We start from the raw sequence: 18,379 nt of genomic DNA on the forward strand, positions 1-18,379 counted from the left end.
AGCAGAAAACTGGTCACAGGCAACATTTTATAAGTTTTAACTAAATACCATGAAAAGTTTGTCCTGGACTATACTTTCATACAGATGAGAAGTAAGAGAATCTGATGTCACTAGAAATAGAAGGACATTTCAGAAAATCATTCATTTCTTAGAGGATATATAAAACCTATTGTATAAATCCTTCATCTCAATTGTGGTATTGCCCCACACGTTAGGATTCATACTTTGCCTGACCTAACTAGAAATATTACTACCTCAGCCATCTGGAAAAAAAAATAAACAAACATAATATAAAATGCCTGGAATCAGTTTAAGGGACATGGGATATTCTTTATCCTATCAGAAGACCTAAAGGCAATAATATCATGTGGGGTGACAGCTGACTAAGTTACTGGTGTAGTATACTTTGCTTCAAAGTGACAGCAACGTGCAGCATTATGTTTGTATCTTTCAATAATTACTTTGGTTCCTTCCAACTTTTTCGTGCAGCAGACTTTACTTCTTCAAGGCACAGATCTTACTCTAGAAAGCAAATGAGTAAAAAAAGTCTTGATCGATTCATACGACATTTACATCTAAATATCCCCCACATAGGCATCAAAATGATGTCCAGGAAAAAAGTGTGTTTACAGTCAAAACAACTGACACTCCAAAATATGAGGGTGATGAATGAAACTAACAAGCATACAGAACTATTCGAATGAGGTAGCTAGAAGTCAAACTTTAGGGCACACATTTCCACATAAAAACAGGAAAATAATTAAGCAATAAGGAGATAAATTAACTGGCTTTGCAATGAAACACTTCATAAAGATATTATTCTATATCACTATGCCTTGCAAGGCGGCATTAGTGTTGCATCAGAAGAAAAGTTCTATGCCATACATATATGCCAGAGACATGATCTCAATGCACACCACAAGGGAACAATCTGGAGTAGAGAAATAAAGAATCATTTGTATTTGCTTTGATAACAAGGGTTCAATCGTACAGTATGAGATACCATACAGCAGTCATGGTTCATATTGAACCAGTGCACCATAGAATCAGTAAAAAATATAAGCTTGATCACATAACCTATGCTAGGAAAAATATTTTACTATTAGATTTGCGTTACTTCATGCAAACTAAAATTCTCTCTACAGTATTACATCAAACCTTTTAAACTAATAACAAACATAGCATCAAAATTAGCTTGCCTTTTGTTCCAGGATGAGGAAAAAATAGCTACAACTGGCGTAATTGCATATCTGCCGATCAGCTACCAAATCTGCCTGTCCCCACCTCAATGAAAGCATTAGATACTGCAACCTGTTGCCTTTTTCAACTAGGTACCTCAAGCTAGTGTTTACAGTAAAAAACTTTAAAACTAAACTTCTCAAACAGCTGTATTACAAGCTAATGCAAGAACACAATATTGTAGCAAGTTATAGGTCAGTTGATACAAAATAGATGCAGGTTATTTATTTTTTTATTTTTTTTACACAGCACACACTGCAATAATAATTACCACTGGATAATACATAGTATTACATCAATTGTAAGCCTATTAATGCCCGGTTACTTATAGGTAATCTTATTAACTCTGAGGCCAGGTCTTCCTCGCCACAGCATTTACACAATGAGTATTAGCCTCCATGACAGAAAACTCCAAAGCAAAGGTTAACTCACTAGTTTCCCATCCCTGTAATAAGGACGACTTCCTCTTCCTTTAATTAACATAAAAAGGAAGTCAATCCAAAGCAGATGTTTTTCCCAAAGCATCAAATAATGGAGCCGCCCGACAAGGCTGGGAGGGATGGGAATCTATCCCAAACTGTGGCAAGGAAAAGCCGGACTCGGAGTAATGAAGATTACTGGTAAGTAACCGGTGCATTATGTCCTCGTTTATCTTCCTCACCCCAATATTTACACAGTGAGCTGATACCAAGCTAGAATTGGCCTCATCCATCACCCAAATGAACAACACACACTCATGGATCATAACTGCTAAAACCAAGTTTAATCAAAAATCACAAATATGTTCATTCACACATTTTAACAACCTGTACTTGTTTTGAATACGGACGTTGCAAAAACAATACCCCCCTACTTCCAACTTACAATGTTCCATCAAAGTATGAGGAGACGACCATGTGACCATGTTACAAATCACCTACACTGAAATTCCTCTGAATGAAGTCTAGCAAGTGGAAATACTCCTTGTCGATTTTTCCTGGATTTGATTCACAACTTCCCTACCTTGGGTCTCAAAAGCCAACACAATTGCTTGCATAAATAGTCTACTCAAGGTAGAATCTGAAAGTTTTAATCCACTCCCAAGGGGACTAAATGTCCCAAACAAACTGTCTACCTCTGTGAATCTCTCTGTTCCGTTTAGGCAGAACATTAATGCTCTTTTTACAACCAACAAATGAAGTGAAGCCTCCTACTCAGTATGAGGAAAAACAGAACTACCTCGCCAGACCAACGTATAAAAAGAAGATGGAATATCAGGGATGAAGTTAGGCTTTCAAAGTCACCTTGCCAGGAAAAACCTTCAAAACGGTTCTGAACTCAAGAATGATCCTAATTCTCTTATTCTTATGGCTGAAGAAACAGTCACCAAAAATAACACCGCAAGTGTCAAGGTTTTTAAATCCACTGTCTCCAATAGTTCAAAGGGTGGCCCCTGTAGAGCTCGTAAAACCAACGGTAAATCCCATGATGGAGAAAACCAGAAGTGTAGGACTTTTCAGAAAAAAAAAACACCTTAGTTAGTAACTGAGCCACTAGTGGTTCCAGAAGGTCAAAAGAGAGACTCTTAAAAACTTTCAGTGCTGCCCAATGACCTCGAATAGTCGATGTGGCCAAACCAAAGCCAACTGACAAAAAACAAATAAAATATAAATTCTAGCACTCACCACTTCCACTGAATCAGAATCAAACCCTTTATTCTTGCACCATCTCACAAAGTTCGCCCAATGCATAGCACATGCCTTAAGAGTTGTGGGGTGCCTTGATTGCTGGATAAAAACAGCTACACCTGTTGAACAACGTACAGCCATTAGATTCACTCTTTCAACAACCAAACCTGAAGCCACATCTTCTGTAGCATGCTGAAAGGAAGAGGAGAACCCACCAGAGGATACAGGTAAAATGAATCTCCCACTGAGGCTGAACTGCTAGGTCTATTAAAAAAGGGAAACTAAAGACGTATCTGTCATCCTAGAACAATCAGAATCACTACAACGTTGTCCTCCCTGATTTTCTGCAAAACTTTGGAAATCATAAATATCGGGAGCAAAGGCGTATAGCAGGCCCCTCGGCCGAATAAACGTCATGGCATCTAATTTCCAAGCCCCCTGGCAAGGAAAATAATTATTCAGAACCGTGTCAGAAGGGCATTCTCCTTCAAGGTGAACAAGTCTATCCTTGGTTGCCAAAATCTCCACTGCAACTGTAGGAATACAATGCTGCATACAATGCTGCATATACCCTCATGATACAAAGAAAATGCGCAATGCTCTGACTGGCATGAATCAGCTCAGCACTTGGTGTCTCTGCCACTCCTCCTGATGAGCATGCTTAAGCTGAACTACAAGAAATTATGATTTATTAACCCCCCACGAGACTGCATGAATCATGCTGCTGAGACTGCAACAGCGAAATCTCTTATGTGGGCCAAAAAGAGTCTGCTGGTGCAATACTTCTCCCCTAAAGGTGGCTTAACAAATATTTCACTTCCCTGACTCTTGCTTGAAGGTTCTATCCACAGAAACAAAACAAAAAAACAGGATCTGTATTGGATCAACAATTTTTTATGCTAGTTAGAGGAAGAGAAAGTTAGCCATATTATGGGGGATGGGAAACTATTAAGTTAACTTTTGCTTTGGAGTTGTATGTCCTGAAGGCTAATGTCCATTGTGTATATACTGGGACAAGGAAGATGGACGAGGAGGTAATGACTTTATAAGAATGAATGGCTGAGTCAGATTCACTAGGAAACCATATGACCACCTGATCACATGCAGATCTCTGTAGGAGATGATCAAACAATAAGCAATTTGACCACCTAGCCTAGTGTTCTCCAAACTCGATCCTGCAGGGCCGGATCTGTGCCAGACTTTTAAGATAACTACATTTATCTAAATGAGGATCTGGTAAAAATCTGGCATGGATCTGGCCCTCCGGGACTGGCTTTGGAGAACCCCGACCTAGCCAATGACACCTTAAAAACCTACCTAATCAGCATCACCTGTGCACTGAAAACAGTGCCTTATGCAGGGCTGGTACTGGAAACAGGACAGGACATAAATGCTGAGGACCAATGTAAAAAAAAGAAGAAAGGAAGAGATGAAAAGGAAGTGCAGGATAAACCAAAACGAAGATGAGGAAGGAATTAACATATGACGCAAACACTGGCTGGAAGTAAAGAATCAACAGAAAAGAAGGTAATGGATGGAGAAGAGCCATGAAAAAGGACGAACAAATATTGCACAGGTGAAGTGAGTGACTGCAAGAAGAAGATGGGGATTAAGGAAGAAATTAATTACAAATATGAAGGATTTAGGGTGTGAGGCAAAGAAGTGGAGACGGAAGTGTGAGTGAAGGAGGGTAGTAGTTTATATATAATAAAATGAAGATGGGAGGGGAAAGAACATACTCAAAAATGCGGAAGGGTTAATAAAAGGAAACAAAGAAGGGAAGGAATGGAAAACGAAATAAAGGAATAACAAATAGGTGATGGAAGCAATGTTAGACTGAAGTCAAAAAGTAGAAGTCAGTAACTAAACAAATTAGAAAACTGGTGGTGGAAAATTAGACTGAAATGTGTGCTTCACAATCATTTTTACTTTGTGTTTGAAATAGATTTTGTCGTTCTTTTGACGTAGGGCGCTGCTATAGCTGCACAGCCCCATCTAGTAGGGCTTTTACCTGTTTGATCACATGCTACTTCGCCTTCCCCTAACACCCACATTTACTTTTATGTTTCAGGTTCCTCTTATGTTTGTCTTATTGTATTGTACGGATACGGTTTCTTCATGTCAACGTTAATTTCCTTTTTGTACAGAGCTCCAATACCAGTCTGGGTCTTGTTCGCGCTTAATAAAAGTTTTCAAATAAAATAATAAATAGATTGAAAGAGAGGAAAAGGAAATTAAAAAACACGGAGAATAATATGGCATGAAGAATGAAGAGAGAAAAGACGGAAGGAGGATACAATAAGGAATGAGGTGATATGGAATACAAAGGGCATCAAAATAAAAAAAAAGGTATGAAGAGAAGAACGGGTAAACAATGAAGGGAGCAGACAAAAAAACAGTACTAGAAAATTAATAAAGGACAAAGATCAAGAATAAAGGATACAAAAGACACACAATTGATGGACGGCATGCAGAATAATTCAAAACATGCACCCCCAGTCTAGAGATCTGGGTTAAATTCATCATTCTTTTGCTCACCATGCCAAGCCAGTTTAGACCTGGCCATATGCAAATCAGTCTTGACCCTGTTCCTCATGGGAACAGTCCAGCCCAAACTGGCAAGCCAGGTCCTCCCTGGACCGGCACCAAGCATCCTAGGACCGGTTTCGGGGTTTCACCCCTCTTCAGCCAGGATAGCTTGATTCCAGTGGCACAGTAAGCCCAGGACCCACATCTGGGCATACCTGGTGCACTTAGGGCGAGAAAGCAAAAGACATACAATTGATGGACGGAATGCAGAACAATTCAAAACATTCACCCCCATTCAAGAGATCTGGGTTAAATCCATCATTCTTTTGCTCACCACGCAGCCCCAGTTTAGACCTGGCCATATGCAAATCAGTCCTGACCGTGTGCCTCATGGGAACAGTCCAGCCGAACTGCCAAGAATAAAGAATAGGCAAAGAGGGACAAAAATTGGCAGATACGATTCTTTTAAAATACTGCTAGCGCAGGTCCTAAAGAATTCAAGTTATATGATTATCTTTTCAGTAAAAAAAAATATTGATCAGCTGAATGAGCTGGTAAAAAAAATCAAACTACTGCAACATGAGTCACAATTTATGAGTGAGATGTCTATATGGCAACGCTTGAATAGGGAGTATCTATAAAGCATTTGATGGAAGCCCGTTATTTAATTTGCAAATATATTACAGAGTTCAATCTTAAACTCCCTTACGATTAAGAACGTTTCAGACATCTTTTTTTTAAATGCAAACCATAAATATATCTGCAGTATGAGCCGCATGATCCACCCCAGTGGTGCTAGCATCTTCCATAACAAAATAGTGAAGACAAGCGCACAAACCTGGAAACACCCCCCTACAAACCACATCTGTCTGTCGACCTTACATATTTAAGGACACATTATTTGAAAATATAGATAACTTAACATTTAAATGCTAAAAAGTGTTAAAGCCAAATCATGTCTAGACAAATATCAAAATATATTTACACGAAAAATCATACCAAAATGCAAACTACCTAAATGGTTTGCAAAAAAATATTTTACACACTGAATAAAAGTGATAAAGAAAAGAACAGAAAATGAAAGAATAAAATACACCGTGGCCGGTTAAAAATCTTAAATCCATTCAAACTACACTTAAAAGTTAAAGTTAATGTAATGTTTCAAGAAACTAAAATAACATTGATAATACACAGTTTTGAATGTCAACACCCTAAATCGAAGAGTTGAGATGCTATTGGTAGGGCTAAGCGCAGGCAACGTTCCATCTTCGATGCAATCTTTTGCCACAGTTTTTACACTTTAGGTTAAACAAAGCCGATTTACAGGTACAGGCGACATTGTAAAATATGTTTATTTCAACATGGTGTAAAAAATACAATGTACCATTCGGTGTATAAAAAAAACACGCGTTTTTTTAATTAAACTGTTCCTTTTAGTAGAACAAGCAGACACTCTACTGCAGATAGAAAAATAAAAAACGAAAACAGTAGAGCACCACTCATGAGAGTTCCTATAAGCATTGCACAAATATTGATATTGAAACCAAGAACTAAACTCACATTTGGCTACATGACAAGTAAATGTCAAGCCATAACACAACACATTAATATTCGTTAGACTTGTTGAAGAGATGATAAGATTGCTATATTGGTTGTCCACTCACTTTAAGCTGCTTGTTTTGAAATGTCAAGATCCATAAAAGGTTGCTTACTGAAAGGATGCCATCACAAGACCATTATCATATCATATTTTTTTACAAATAGCACCCTGGAAGGATCCTAATCCAAATATAACTCGGTGGGTTTCAGCATGCAGCACAGCACCACCTTTTTTATCTTGCAAATTAAATCAAACATCATAGTTTCAATCATCACATTTCCTTGACAAACGAAGATCAACTCTTTAGCTTGATCTTGCACAACAATATATTTTGGGAGACTACATATTTGGACTCCAATCTGGATTTCGTGGTCTACCTTTCAACATTTTTATGGTGTTGTTTTGTTTACTTGAGTGCATATGTCTGTCTAATAACAAAGAGATTATGGTTTCAATCAAAACTGGTACAACAGTATTGTGAGTACAAATGATCTTTGCCCTTTTAGCTCTCTTTGAGCAGGTCTACATTTTAGAAATGCAGAGAGTTCCTTCAAAGTACTGTATGAGCAAAGCGCATCGGATATTTGCAGTAAATTGTTTTGCCACTAAGCCTACTTTGTAGTATGTTTAAGTGAAGTCCAGGTCAAAATTGGAATCTGGATATATAATTGTACAACTACTTCAAGGTCATTTTTCAACTGTAATTCATAATGAGCTCCCAGGGGCTATGTACAAAATAAACGTTATGTTCACGGCTAAAAAGATCTGAAATCTATCTAACAGTCAGCATGCAACATTAATGCATTTCCCCAGTGCTCCTGCTACGTAAAGAATTCCTTGTTGTTTCACACAGGTTACAGGTAAACGTGAAACTGCAGTAAATTCAAGACTGGTTATGCTAAACTCTAAACTAAGTTTCAAATGTCTTCTTGTGACGTTCCTCCTAACCGTACTTGCTGTCAAGAACACACACAACTGCACAATAAGCAACAAGAGACCTAAATTATCCCTAACTAACAACCAAAGTGTATGGCACCTGCCTTAGAGATACGGAAGCAGCTGTTAAATATCTGCAGCTCCTTACGCATGTCAGCACCACGCAATCTGAGGTGAACTAGAACACAGTACCAAGAACAGATCATCACAAGATGATTCCGATTCTGGTCTATCCCACCAAAATTGCGTGCCGAGACACCTCCAGACAGCACACAGTCAAAAAAGTCCATACTGATGGCAGACAATATAAACTCACTCTTGTCAGTGGACGCTGCAAAATATTACATAACAGTTTACCCCAGGTGTGAATCTGACAAACATCTGAAAGCCCATAATGAGCAAAGGAATTCTCACCACTCCTCCAACTGCCTCTCAATTGAATATGTTAATACTAAAGCAAATTATCGTTGACACAGGATTGAAGAAAACAAAAAAAAACTGCCAAATCAAGTGTGATTTGTAGATCAAATATCCAGTCTATATTTCCTCAGGAGTGTACTCAGTTTCTTGCCTGCATGAGTCATGCACCCAATGACATACTGAGATACATCTTACAACAAGACATTCCACAGAATCCAGGGCTAACCCATTCACCATAGCTGAACTAAGGTTTCTGACAATGTTTCTCCAGCAGACAGATATTATCTGGCTGGATATGTTCCGTAAGGTACAGATCCACGTCCATTTAATATCAGTAATAGAAATTTCATTTTCAAGTCTTTGTTCTACAATGATACATTTCAGCCTTAAGAAAATGAAATGTTGAATATATCATTTCAGCCTTAAGAAAATGAAATGTTGAATATATATCAAAGTAGAATTTTCACAGAAAGCAAACTTCGGCAGTCACACACAAAGACAGACTATTGCTACTTAAGTATTATCGTGGTTCATGCCTGCACACGAAGTCCGAGGATTCCCTAAAAGCTTCTCGGATATATTTCCATAACATAAAACAGCCTGAAAATAAAAATTAGACTGCCCAGACAAGAAACAAGGAACTTTATAAGAACGTATTCTTCTATGAACACTAAAAGGCAACCAAAATGAACATAGCACAAACTGGAAGGGACAGTTTTAAAATAACAAATGCAATATCCAAGCGTCTTCACTGCAATCCAGCAGAGCGAGGGAGTAATAACTATCAAAACAGCACCGTAGGCAGCTTGTAGTGTTGACACAACCCGTGCATTGCCATAGACGAAATAACTGACTGGGAAAAAAACCGAATGCATAGACTTGATTTTTAAGCTGGAGGCAAAATGATAAGTCCTCCAAAAATGTTTCTTTTCAATGGTTTTTGTTATAGTTAGCTTTTCTTCACTGTTTCATCTAAAATCCACTATATGTTAATTCATGTCAGAGTTCCAATATTTTGCTGAGAATTTTGAATGAGTGCGGAGACAAAACCCTCTCCACTCTACTAATCTTCAGCGGGCGTGCTAGGGAGTTGCTCAATCGACCACTGCAAGTCCAGTAGTGATGGATCCTAAACTGAAGTTGAGGCAAGCAATTGATTCTGGAATGAGAGAGGGATGCTCTTGGTACGCTTCCTGTGAAAGGTTCAGTGCTAGCTTGGATGCAACCCCAAAGCAAACGTCAAAACACAATTCACTATGGTTGTTGGAAATACAAGCTCTTCAGCACATCTTCACTTACCAGTACTACAGCAATTCAGATGGAGATGGACTACCACAATGGCAAATACTGCCCATTAATCCAGAGCCTGCAGGTTAATCAAGACGTCCTGGTAGTTCAGTTATGGAAAACCAATTTGTACCCTAAATTCTTTCTTGTCGGGAAAAGAAGATAGGAATTTTGCAGAGCGTGGAATTAAAACTCTCAAGATCCTCGAAGAATGGACAGAGAACCAGCCATGTATTAATCAAGTATTTTTCGGTGACTATGAATTCTATTTTCTATATAGAAGATAAATTGTAGTCCTGGGTAGTAAATAAAACCACACTCCATGAAAAAACACAGCAGCCAACCAGCTCATCAAGACTGTTGCCCTTTCCGACCGCACTCGATCTCTGCATATGTGCATCCCCCGTAACAATGAAATGACAAAGTAGATCCTGCTCAGCTACAACCCCTGCTTTCATATGTCCAATAATTTAGGCATCAAACTCCGCCTCTTTAGTACTGCCTCTCTACCCGCATCGTTCCCCCCCTAAAATTAGTTACTGTCCGCCTCTTAAGCATTGTTTATTCCCATAACCAATCCACTCTTCTTCTTACCCATTAACTCCTCCCCTAACCCATCTCTCAGCTGCTGGCCCAGCCTCTGCTCATTTTGCCAATCCCATCTTCTCCCACATACTCCCCTCTCATAGCTTCCCTCAAACTCCCCTCTTCCATCCTCTGCTCTTTTCCTGCCCAATTACCCCATCTTGTCACTCCATCTCTCACATCTTCAACTATCCCTCTACTTTCCACTCATGTTGCTCTTCTGCAACGTCCCGTTAAAATAACTAAATCTCTTCTATGGTTGCTTCAAGGAAGGCTTAGCATGTATTTACTAAACAGATATTTTAGGGCTTCACCAAAACAAAGCAAGAAAGACACATAGCAGAAATGGACAATCTCTGTAGGTTAACATAGTAACTACAGAGAGAGTTTAGCTAATTAAAGGACACTCCCTAGAATTCTGATGTGACTTGAAGACTTCTATATGGTGGGCACCCGCCACAGCAAAAAAAAATGAAGTAAGGAATATAAAAATAAAGAAGATTGTGACAAACTTTAAGGTGTGTGTGAGTGCCTAAGTAAGTGTATGCCGACTTAACAGGATGGAATGTTTTATCTTTCAGATCTGTTTTTTTCAATGACAATCGATATTCAGTCTGGTCGTAGCCTTTAACTGCTCAGGTATAATTTGCTTATTTGAAACACGTTTTTACTAAGCTGTGACTATGTTATAACCTACTGAGCTAAGAGCTGCACGATATTCATTGAAACAGTGCCAGCACCACCATATTAATTCAACTGTATACCTTGCTATTTATCTTTATAGTTGTATTTATTGGTGCTTAGTAATTGTCATATATGCCTTTTTTTCTCCTTTTTTTCTCCATATATTTATTCATATTCAAATTGTAAGTTATTAATAACTTTATTGTACTTATGATGTAATTTACTCAAAATGTCAATAAAAAATTGTAACACAAAAAAGAAACAGTGCCAGCACGTAACATTTATGCCTTCTTAGGACCTAGCAAGTCAAATGTGTGCACAGGTAATTGTTTTCCTTTTCATGTTCTTGCCAAAGAATATTTTTGTATGAACACTACTTTAAAGTTTGGTTTTTATTTATATTATTGTCAGAGTGTTATTACTGCCTCCCTTCTCCTAACTCCACTGTACAATGTCAGGCAGTTTTCTCGAAACAACAGTAGCTAACTCAATGCAAACTACGACACTGTTCACTTCAAATGAGTAAACGTTGTAAAGAAGGAAAATTTTAATAAAGCCCCTTTGGGAGGAGAGGAACAAAACAGGAAAGTGGTGATAAACACATCCTCACAACGACAAAGTCTAGCCTCCAATGGCCTGTGAAGCTTCAACAGGTGCAGGCAGGTCATCTAATGTTAGGCTCTCAATACCCAGGTATACGCTTAAATGTCCTACAGACTGAATCATTCATCCACTAAGCTTCCAGAATACGGTTTCTTTTGAGCCTCTGCACTTTATATTAGTCTCACGGCAGGAAACATGCGGTGATGGTGGAGAGCAATCTGAGGTGGTTGGTAGCAATGGAGCATGGGGACAGTGCAATGGTCCACAACACCCAACATAGTACCCCCAACACACTGTGTAGAGACATACTTATGCTGCATTATCCTTCGCACACAACAGAACAAGGATAGTGTTGCAGTCACCTCAAGGGATATTATAAATAACAAAGGCGATCCCCAAATGTTTGCCCCTCCACCAACCTCTCAGCACCAAAAAGGGGGCAGATGAGCAACTAGAAGGATGCACAGAGGTAGGAACGGGCATGCTTGGTCTCAAATTTAGACTCCCAATAGCCTATCTGCAGCTGAAAACTACAGAATGGACAAAGGGTATGATTCTACTATGGTAATCATGACTCGCGGATGTTTCTTTACTTTCTGTTCCTGCCACCTTATAGTCGAGTGTTAAAAGGAAAAATCAAAGGGCCATATGCATGAACACATTTTCCCATAGACACAGAATAGGAAAAACCCTTTGATGCGCCTGGTCCAAAGAGTAGTAAAGATCAGGCAAGGGGTGCCCCCTGCTACTGATGGTAAGCCATAGGGAGCCAAGGCAGTTAGTGTCAGGTAAATGTAGTAAACAGATCTGGTGTGGAATATTTATTTTAAAAGACTATAAGGGTAAGAATATAAAGAAACAGTTGGCGTCTCTTTCTTGCAAATATGTAAAATCGTAGCATGCACTGAACCCCACAATCAGCAGGTATCTCAACTATGTATAAGCTAATCTTGAGATAGGGGAATTATGCACCTATTAAACCATTTCGACCATTAGCTAGTTGCTTTCCACTATAACAATGAACAAAAAACATTTTAAATGTATTTCTGTACATCTAGAAAACATTCAAATATGCAAAATTAGTTGTAAATAAATATATTTTGTAATAAGAGAGGGGCATGACTTGGTACACCATGCACAAGGAAGCAGTGTTCAGCATTGCAAGTGCCATGCTGCATGGGCGAATTCACTTCGAACAATACTGAATTACTGTCTGAGACACTGTTGGATACAAGTTTCCAACCAAAACAATGCAAAGATGGTTGATGGCACACAAAAAGTCAGAATGACCAGCAATCACCACACAGCCCATTTATACAAGCATGACTCTTTCGAGCCATGACAGATCACAAGCAGAGGTACAGTTGTGCAACTCAAGTTTACATTAGCAGTCGTCCGCTCTCCTTACTAAAGAAGCTTGTGACTCAGCGAAGAGGTAAGAGATAGTTGGATCCATTAAAGGGATCAATGAAAACGTAGGTGAGCTGAATAAGCCGCTGCAAATATTTGAGACGTATGTTGTAAATGTGCGTCTTGGCAACCTAAGAAACATGGACGCTTGCAAGCTCTTAAATTAAGATTGGAAGGATACTTAAAACAAGCCTTCAAGAGTATAGATTGCGCCAACAACTGATGCAAAGAAGGTGCACGTGTGTTACATACTACTTACAAGCTATAAACAAACGTCCTAAATTCCAAAGGAACATGCATTTCATTTGACAAAAGTAAAGAAGGGGGGGGGGGGGACAACCCAGGGGCAGTCTGACTACTACTTTTTTTTTTGTTTTACTTCGAACATATTTCTCTCTCTATTCTCCAATGAGATAAAAGTAAACTGTAAAACCCCCACCCCCTTCAACCTCAATTTTAGTTCAGATGGGTTACAAATAATATTTCCAGGTTAACATTTAAAAAACACCCAGAGAGAAGTGAAATGAAACAAACCCCGATTACTAGAATAACCAAATAATTGCATTGGATCACTCGATGAGATAATTCAGGGAGAAAATAATTCCAAGACAATATCTGACCCAGCCAGGGTTTTTCTTCTCAATACGCGTTAGGTGAAAAGCACTAAAAGAGGATTTACATTCATTTATTTAAAAATCTTTACAATTTATTTATTAAAAGGCCTTTATCAAGCTACATGTGCAATCGAAAACTATATATTCACAATAAAAGTTAAAATCTTAGTACACAGCTATATTTGGTAACAAGGGAATTATAGCCGGTTCATATTTTTAAAGATGCACCTAATTTGTCCAATAAGAGATCAATTTTGAGTAAGGGCTCACGTCCCACACTTGCGCCGTATGCTATTAAAGTCAGACAATCTCCTTCTTGATAAATCCTAAACAGGTAATGCTCCATGCCCCAGCAGAACCGATACCCTGCATGGGCAAGGAATATGCCAGAAACTAGTGGAGACCACTACGCAAGTTAATAAGAGTGATCAAGTCCGACTGTGGCCAGCTGGTAGCCCTCCCATCACTTCCTTTATCGCCTTAACAACGTAAAACATTATTGTCTCAATTTCACCTTGCTTTGCCTTAACATAGTGTGTCATTTTCCGCACCATCTTCCTACGGCTCACTCCACATGTGTTTTTGGTTTTGATACAAAAGTATATTTTGAGTACTGTATCAGAAACGTGGACTACAGACATTGTCTGCCCTTATAATCCGGCAAATACTCATAAAACAAAAGAACTGGGATAAAATTATACAGAGACTTCGACCCAAGCTTTCATTTCGAAAGCCCTAATTTTATTAATCACCGAGATTAGCAATGACATGCTAATGACACTGTAGCCTGATGTGGTGAGGGAATGGCAGGTGAAAAATACATTTCTGCATTCATGGGAATTTACAGCTACAAAGAGAGCATGAAACACATACAATAAATATATGTGGTTTCAAACATATATACTTTTCCAGTTTTAACGGCTTAAAAACACTTCCCACTGTCCTTGACAAAAGTAGGGTTAATACTGAAGTGGGCTTCTGCACTTCATGTGCTATGGTAATTAAAACATAACGCAAAAGAGAACATAACACATCATTACAAATGAATGGTCTAAATACATCTCACCGCCCCTATGTTTCCTTTACTTAATCAATGTGGTTGGGTAAATTAGTCAACTGCACTCATCAGACAGAGGATGGGACTTGAGAAAGCCACTCTCCTCTTTGCACGCAAAGAAGAGAAGCATGTCCTTTCCCATAAAGGCTAATAGAACAAATTAGTACAAAGCTGGATTACCATATCAATGTAATATACAGTATGTACATGTGGCTTATTAGAGGGAGGCGTCTGGTTGACAGATATCGGATCTGAAGCATAGGGAAGTAAAAATATTTGCCCAAGATGACTCACTCTAATCTGGAGGGAAAACAGATTATATATAACTCGGGTCTCCTTGCTCTTCTACAGTTAACACTGTAGCCACTAGACAGCAACTCCCACAGAAATAATCGCAAAGGGAAACAGCATAACTGAAAAATTGGAGTTCTCGTGGCATGAAGCAATCTGATCACTCAAAAACACATGGGGTCACATTTTGTGTTCTTTAAATTTCCATCAAGGAAAAGGCATGAGGAAACGGTGGTTCTAAGATTCCTTATTATTTAAGCACTGTTCTTAACTTTTCTTTGAAAGTGAAATATGGAGGCAGACATTCACAAATTAAAGGCAGCAACTAAGTATAGAGCCAACCGTTCATTCTCCTAAGTGTACAATTACAAATTTGACTAACGCAATATCAATGTTATAAAAATTCTAGCCTCCTCGAGTTGTCTTAGGGCTGCAATCTAGCATAACGTTGCCACAACACTTTATTTCCAGGGATGGTCTTTCATTTGCCTAGCTAACATAACCTAGGCGAGAAGGTAAAATCGTTCATTTCTTCAATTGAAGCATTTGACTAACGCAACAAAATGCAATGGTCGTAACGTGATGTGACACATCAGGTTAACTCTAGAGACTGAAATGAAGTTTGAGGAATTTTTGGTTGCAGAAAATATTCAAAATTATCAGGGCACATATTGTCATGGTGTCTGTAGTTTCTTCAAAGAAGAATCAGACAACAAAAATCTGTGAAAGTGCCCTCAGAGAATAAATGTTAATGTAAATTCGAAGCTCAACGTAAAAAAATTACGTTAGTTAAACAAATGTCTAATCAGTACAAGAGCATTACTTTTGGATTTAGTCATACAGTGACCATGCTCAATTGAAGTAGTAGCAGTAGTAACCAAAGAGACTAATCGCTTGGCACTGGTGAAACATAAAATAAGGGTCATTCTTGGCACGATCACACATTCCTTATGTTCTCTGCTAGACTGCTGACAGCAAAACCAAGAGTTCTGCAATACAATTTCGATTTCCAGTTTATCCAAACGTTTTAATCCTGGGCACATCACTTTATGTTACTGTATATCCGTGACATTATTTGCAATACAAAAGGTGTTAGTTACTAAATACTTTTATATGTAGCTTTTGGTTACCATCTACAGGTAACCAAATTCGGATCCAGGTCACGGGGTTCAATGTGAGATTGGAGAAAGTCAGTAATTTACAAAATGTGTACACTTTCTTAACAACCCTGTGCGATAGGTGAACTGTTTAAAAGATCTGTTGTCCAAACATCATTTGACAGAAATTCCAATGTGGTAACGAGAACAAAATATATATTAAAGTGTTTGGATGAGAGCAGTAAAAAAAAGGATCATGATCACCACTTACGCATCACATGATGATTCTATATAAACAAATGAGCGTGAAGTGAAGGTAAGCGGAGCTGGTAATGGTAGAATTGTTTTTGTGTGCTTTGTATTTGTTTGTTTGAGATGACACCTTACTATATTAACTCTGAGAAAATTATAAAACGATCTTCATGGGCAGCGGCAACTCTGCAGCGTGGTTCCTTGAAAAGCACGCCTTTACAACAGTTTGCACACAACGGCAGGCAGCACAAGAACGTCAGAGAGGTGCGTCAGTGAATACAAATGTCTATTTTTATCCTGTTGCCGGGTGACATCAGAGCCACAGGAACATGAGTCAGGAGGGAAGGAGGAAGTGGATCGACAGGTAGAAAGACAGTCCCTCCCAAAAAGGAGCAGTTAAAAGGGGCTAGAACAACATCGCCCTGGGTCAGCTTAATAACTTCGACCACAGAACCGAAACCCACACAGCTCCCCCAAAACAGATAAGTAAACGCAGGAAGGGCAGGTGGTACCTTGGGGGGTAGCTAAATCGCAGCAAAAATATAAATAACCCTCATGTCATAGCTTTTCAGAATTGAGGGTCTCTTGACATTGTAAGGATGTTTCACTTTTAATTGAAATGTTTTGGTCTAATATTTTTTTTGACAGTAAACAAGAAAATCCTCCTAGAGTTCAGGATAGGCTTACGATACTACAAGTGGGGCAACTTGAGAGCTGAAAAATGCGATCAGTTGGGAGTTCTCTAACAGTGAGATCTGAAGGGGCAAGGGCACCGGTGGAGGGCAGCTGGGGGTGTGCAGTTCTAGTTACATACCTAGTTCTGTTCCCAGGGAGGAAGTCTCTCTAAAACACCACCCGCCTGCAGCTGAAGGGCCCCACACTTACCATCCACGGTCTTCTTCTTGAAGAGAGAGGCCATGGTGCTGCTGCTGTGGCGGTAGTTTCTGCTGCTGTTCACTTCCTGGTCTGGGCCGCCGCTGCCACTTGCCGTACACCGCGACGTCCTATCCCTGCCCAGGAGCTGCAGTGACTGGCTCCATACACAGGACAAGAGCGAGGTGCGGGTCACGTGACTGGATGGCGTCAGCTGATCTCCTCCTTTACCCCGCCTTGCCCCAGGACTAGTCTGTGCGCGCGCAGCCCTCGAGACAGTAACAATCAGCTGTGAGGCTGTTGAAGCGACGCCTGCTCGGTATTTCTATTGAGTGACGACTCTTTATCACTGACAGCGAAGTCTGCCTGTTTTGAGCTGCAAATCTTTAAGGAATAATGCAACGTTTTGCAAGTCCAGTCCTCAAGAGGCCTTCGCATTCCAAGGGTTCGGCAAGGGCACCTTCAGGTGTAAACAAAGGAGAGTGGAACCTCTATAACGCTTGGTGTGTGTGCTTGTGTAAAACCTGCAAAAGCAAAAGTAGCACAGAGAAAGCTACTAAGACTACTTCTTGAAGCACCCAAAGTTTTATTTTTTTCTGTCTAAATAGCACAGAGTAAGACTACTTCCTGAAGGACCCAAAGTTTAATTTGATTCTGTCTAAGTAGTAGAGAGAAAGCTACTAAGAATACTTCCTGAAGGACCCAACGTTTTATTTCATTCTGTAAGTAGCACAGAGAAAGCTACTAAGAATACTTCCTGAAGGACCCAACGTTTTATGTCATTCTGTAAGTAGCACAGAGAAAGCTACTAAAACTACTTCCTGAAGGACTCAAAGTTTTATTTTATTATTTTCTTCGGTAGGTAACATATAAAAGGAAAGCAGGGTTTAATTCAACCCGTTATGGAAGGTCGACATGTTTCTGCTTGAATATCACCCTCTTACACGAAGTGTAAAGGCATTCATCAGGACCAGCCCCTCTCTGAGAGGGAATACAAAGAAAATAACTGTAAAAGAATATACAACCAGAGGCAAACCTTTCTTCAAAAAAGTCCATGAGCTGTCAACTTGCAGGTGTCGGGAAAGAGAAAGAACAAACATAGTTACAAGATATAACATGGATTAGTGATGCATACAGCAATACCAACGTCAGTTGTCATAAAGAAAGGTGATCCGCACTGTGTTGGTGACCGGAGGGCACAGCACACAGCATTCGAGTTTCAGGACCAATGTCAA

General features: G+C 39.3%; 1 protein-coding gene across 1 annotated transcript in view; it reads right to left on the bottom strand.

Moving 5' to 3' along the window:
* CHMP2B (charged multivesicular body protein 2B) overlaps positions 1-17,340 on the bottom strand; it is a 104,111-nt gene extending 86,771 nt beyond the window's left edge. The window contains exon 1 of the mRNA XM_078658339.1: positions 17,157-17,340. Within this exon, the coding sequence (XP_078514465.1) occupies positions 17,157-17,190 (34 nt within the window). The 5' untranslated portion in view covers positions 17,191-17,340. The remainder of the gene's footprint in view (positions 1-17,156) is intronic.
* Between the last annotated feature and the right edge of the window lie 1,039 nt (positions 17,341-18,379).

The sequence above is a fragment of the Lissotriton helveticus genome, chromosome 8 (assembly GCF_964261635.1).
Source record: "Lissotriton helveticus chromosome 8, aLisHel1.1, whole genome shotgun sequence".
NCBI classification, from domain to species: Eukaryota; Metazoa; Chordata; class Amphibia; order Caudata; family Salamandridae; genus Lissotriton; species Lissotriton helveticus.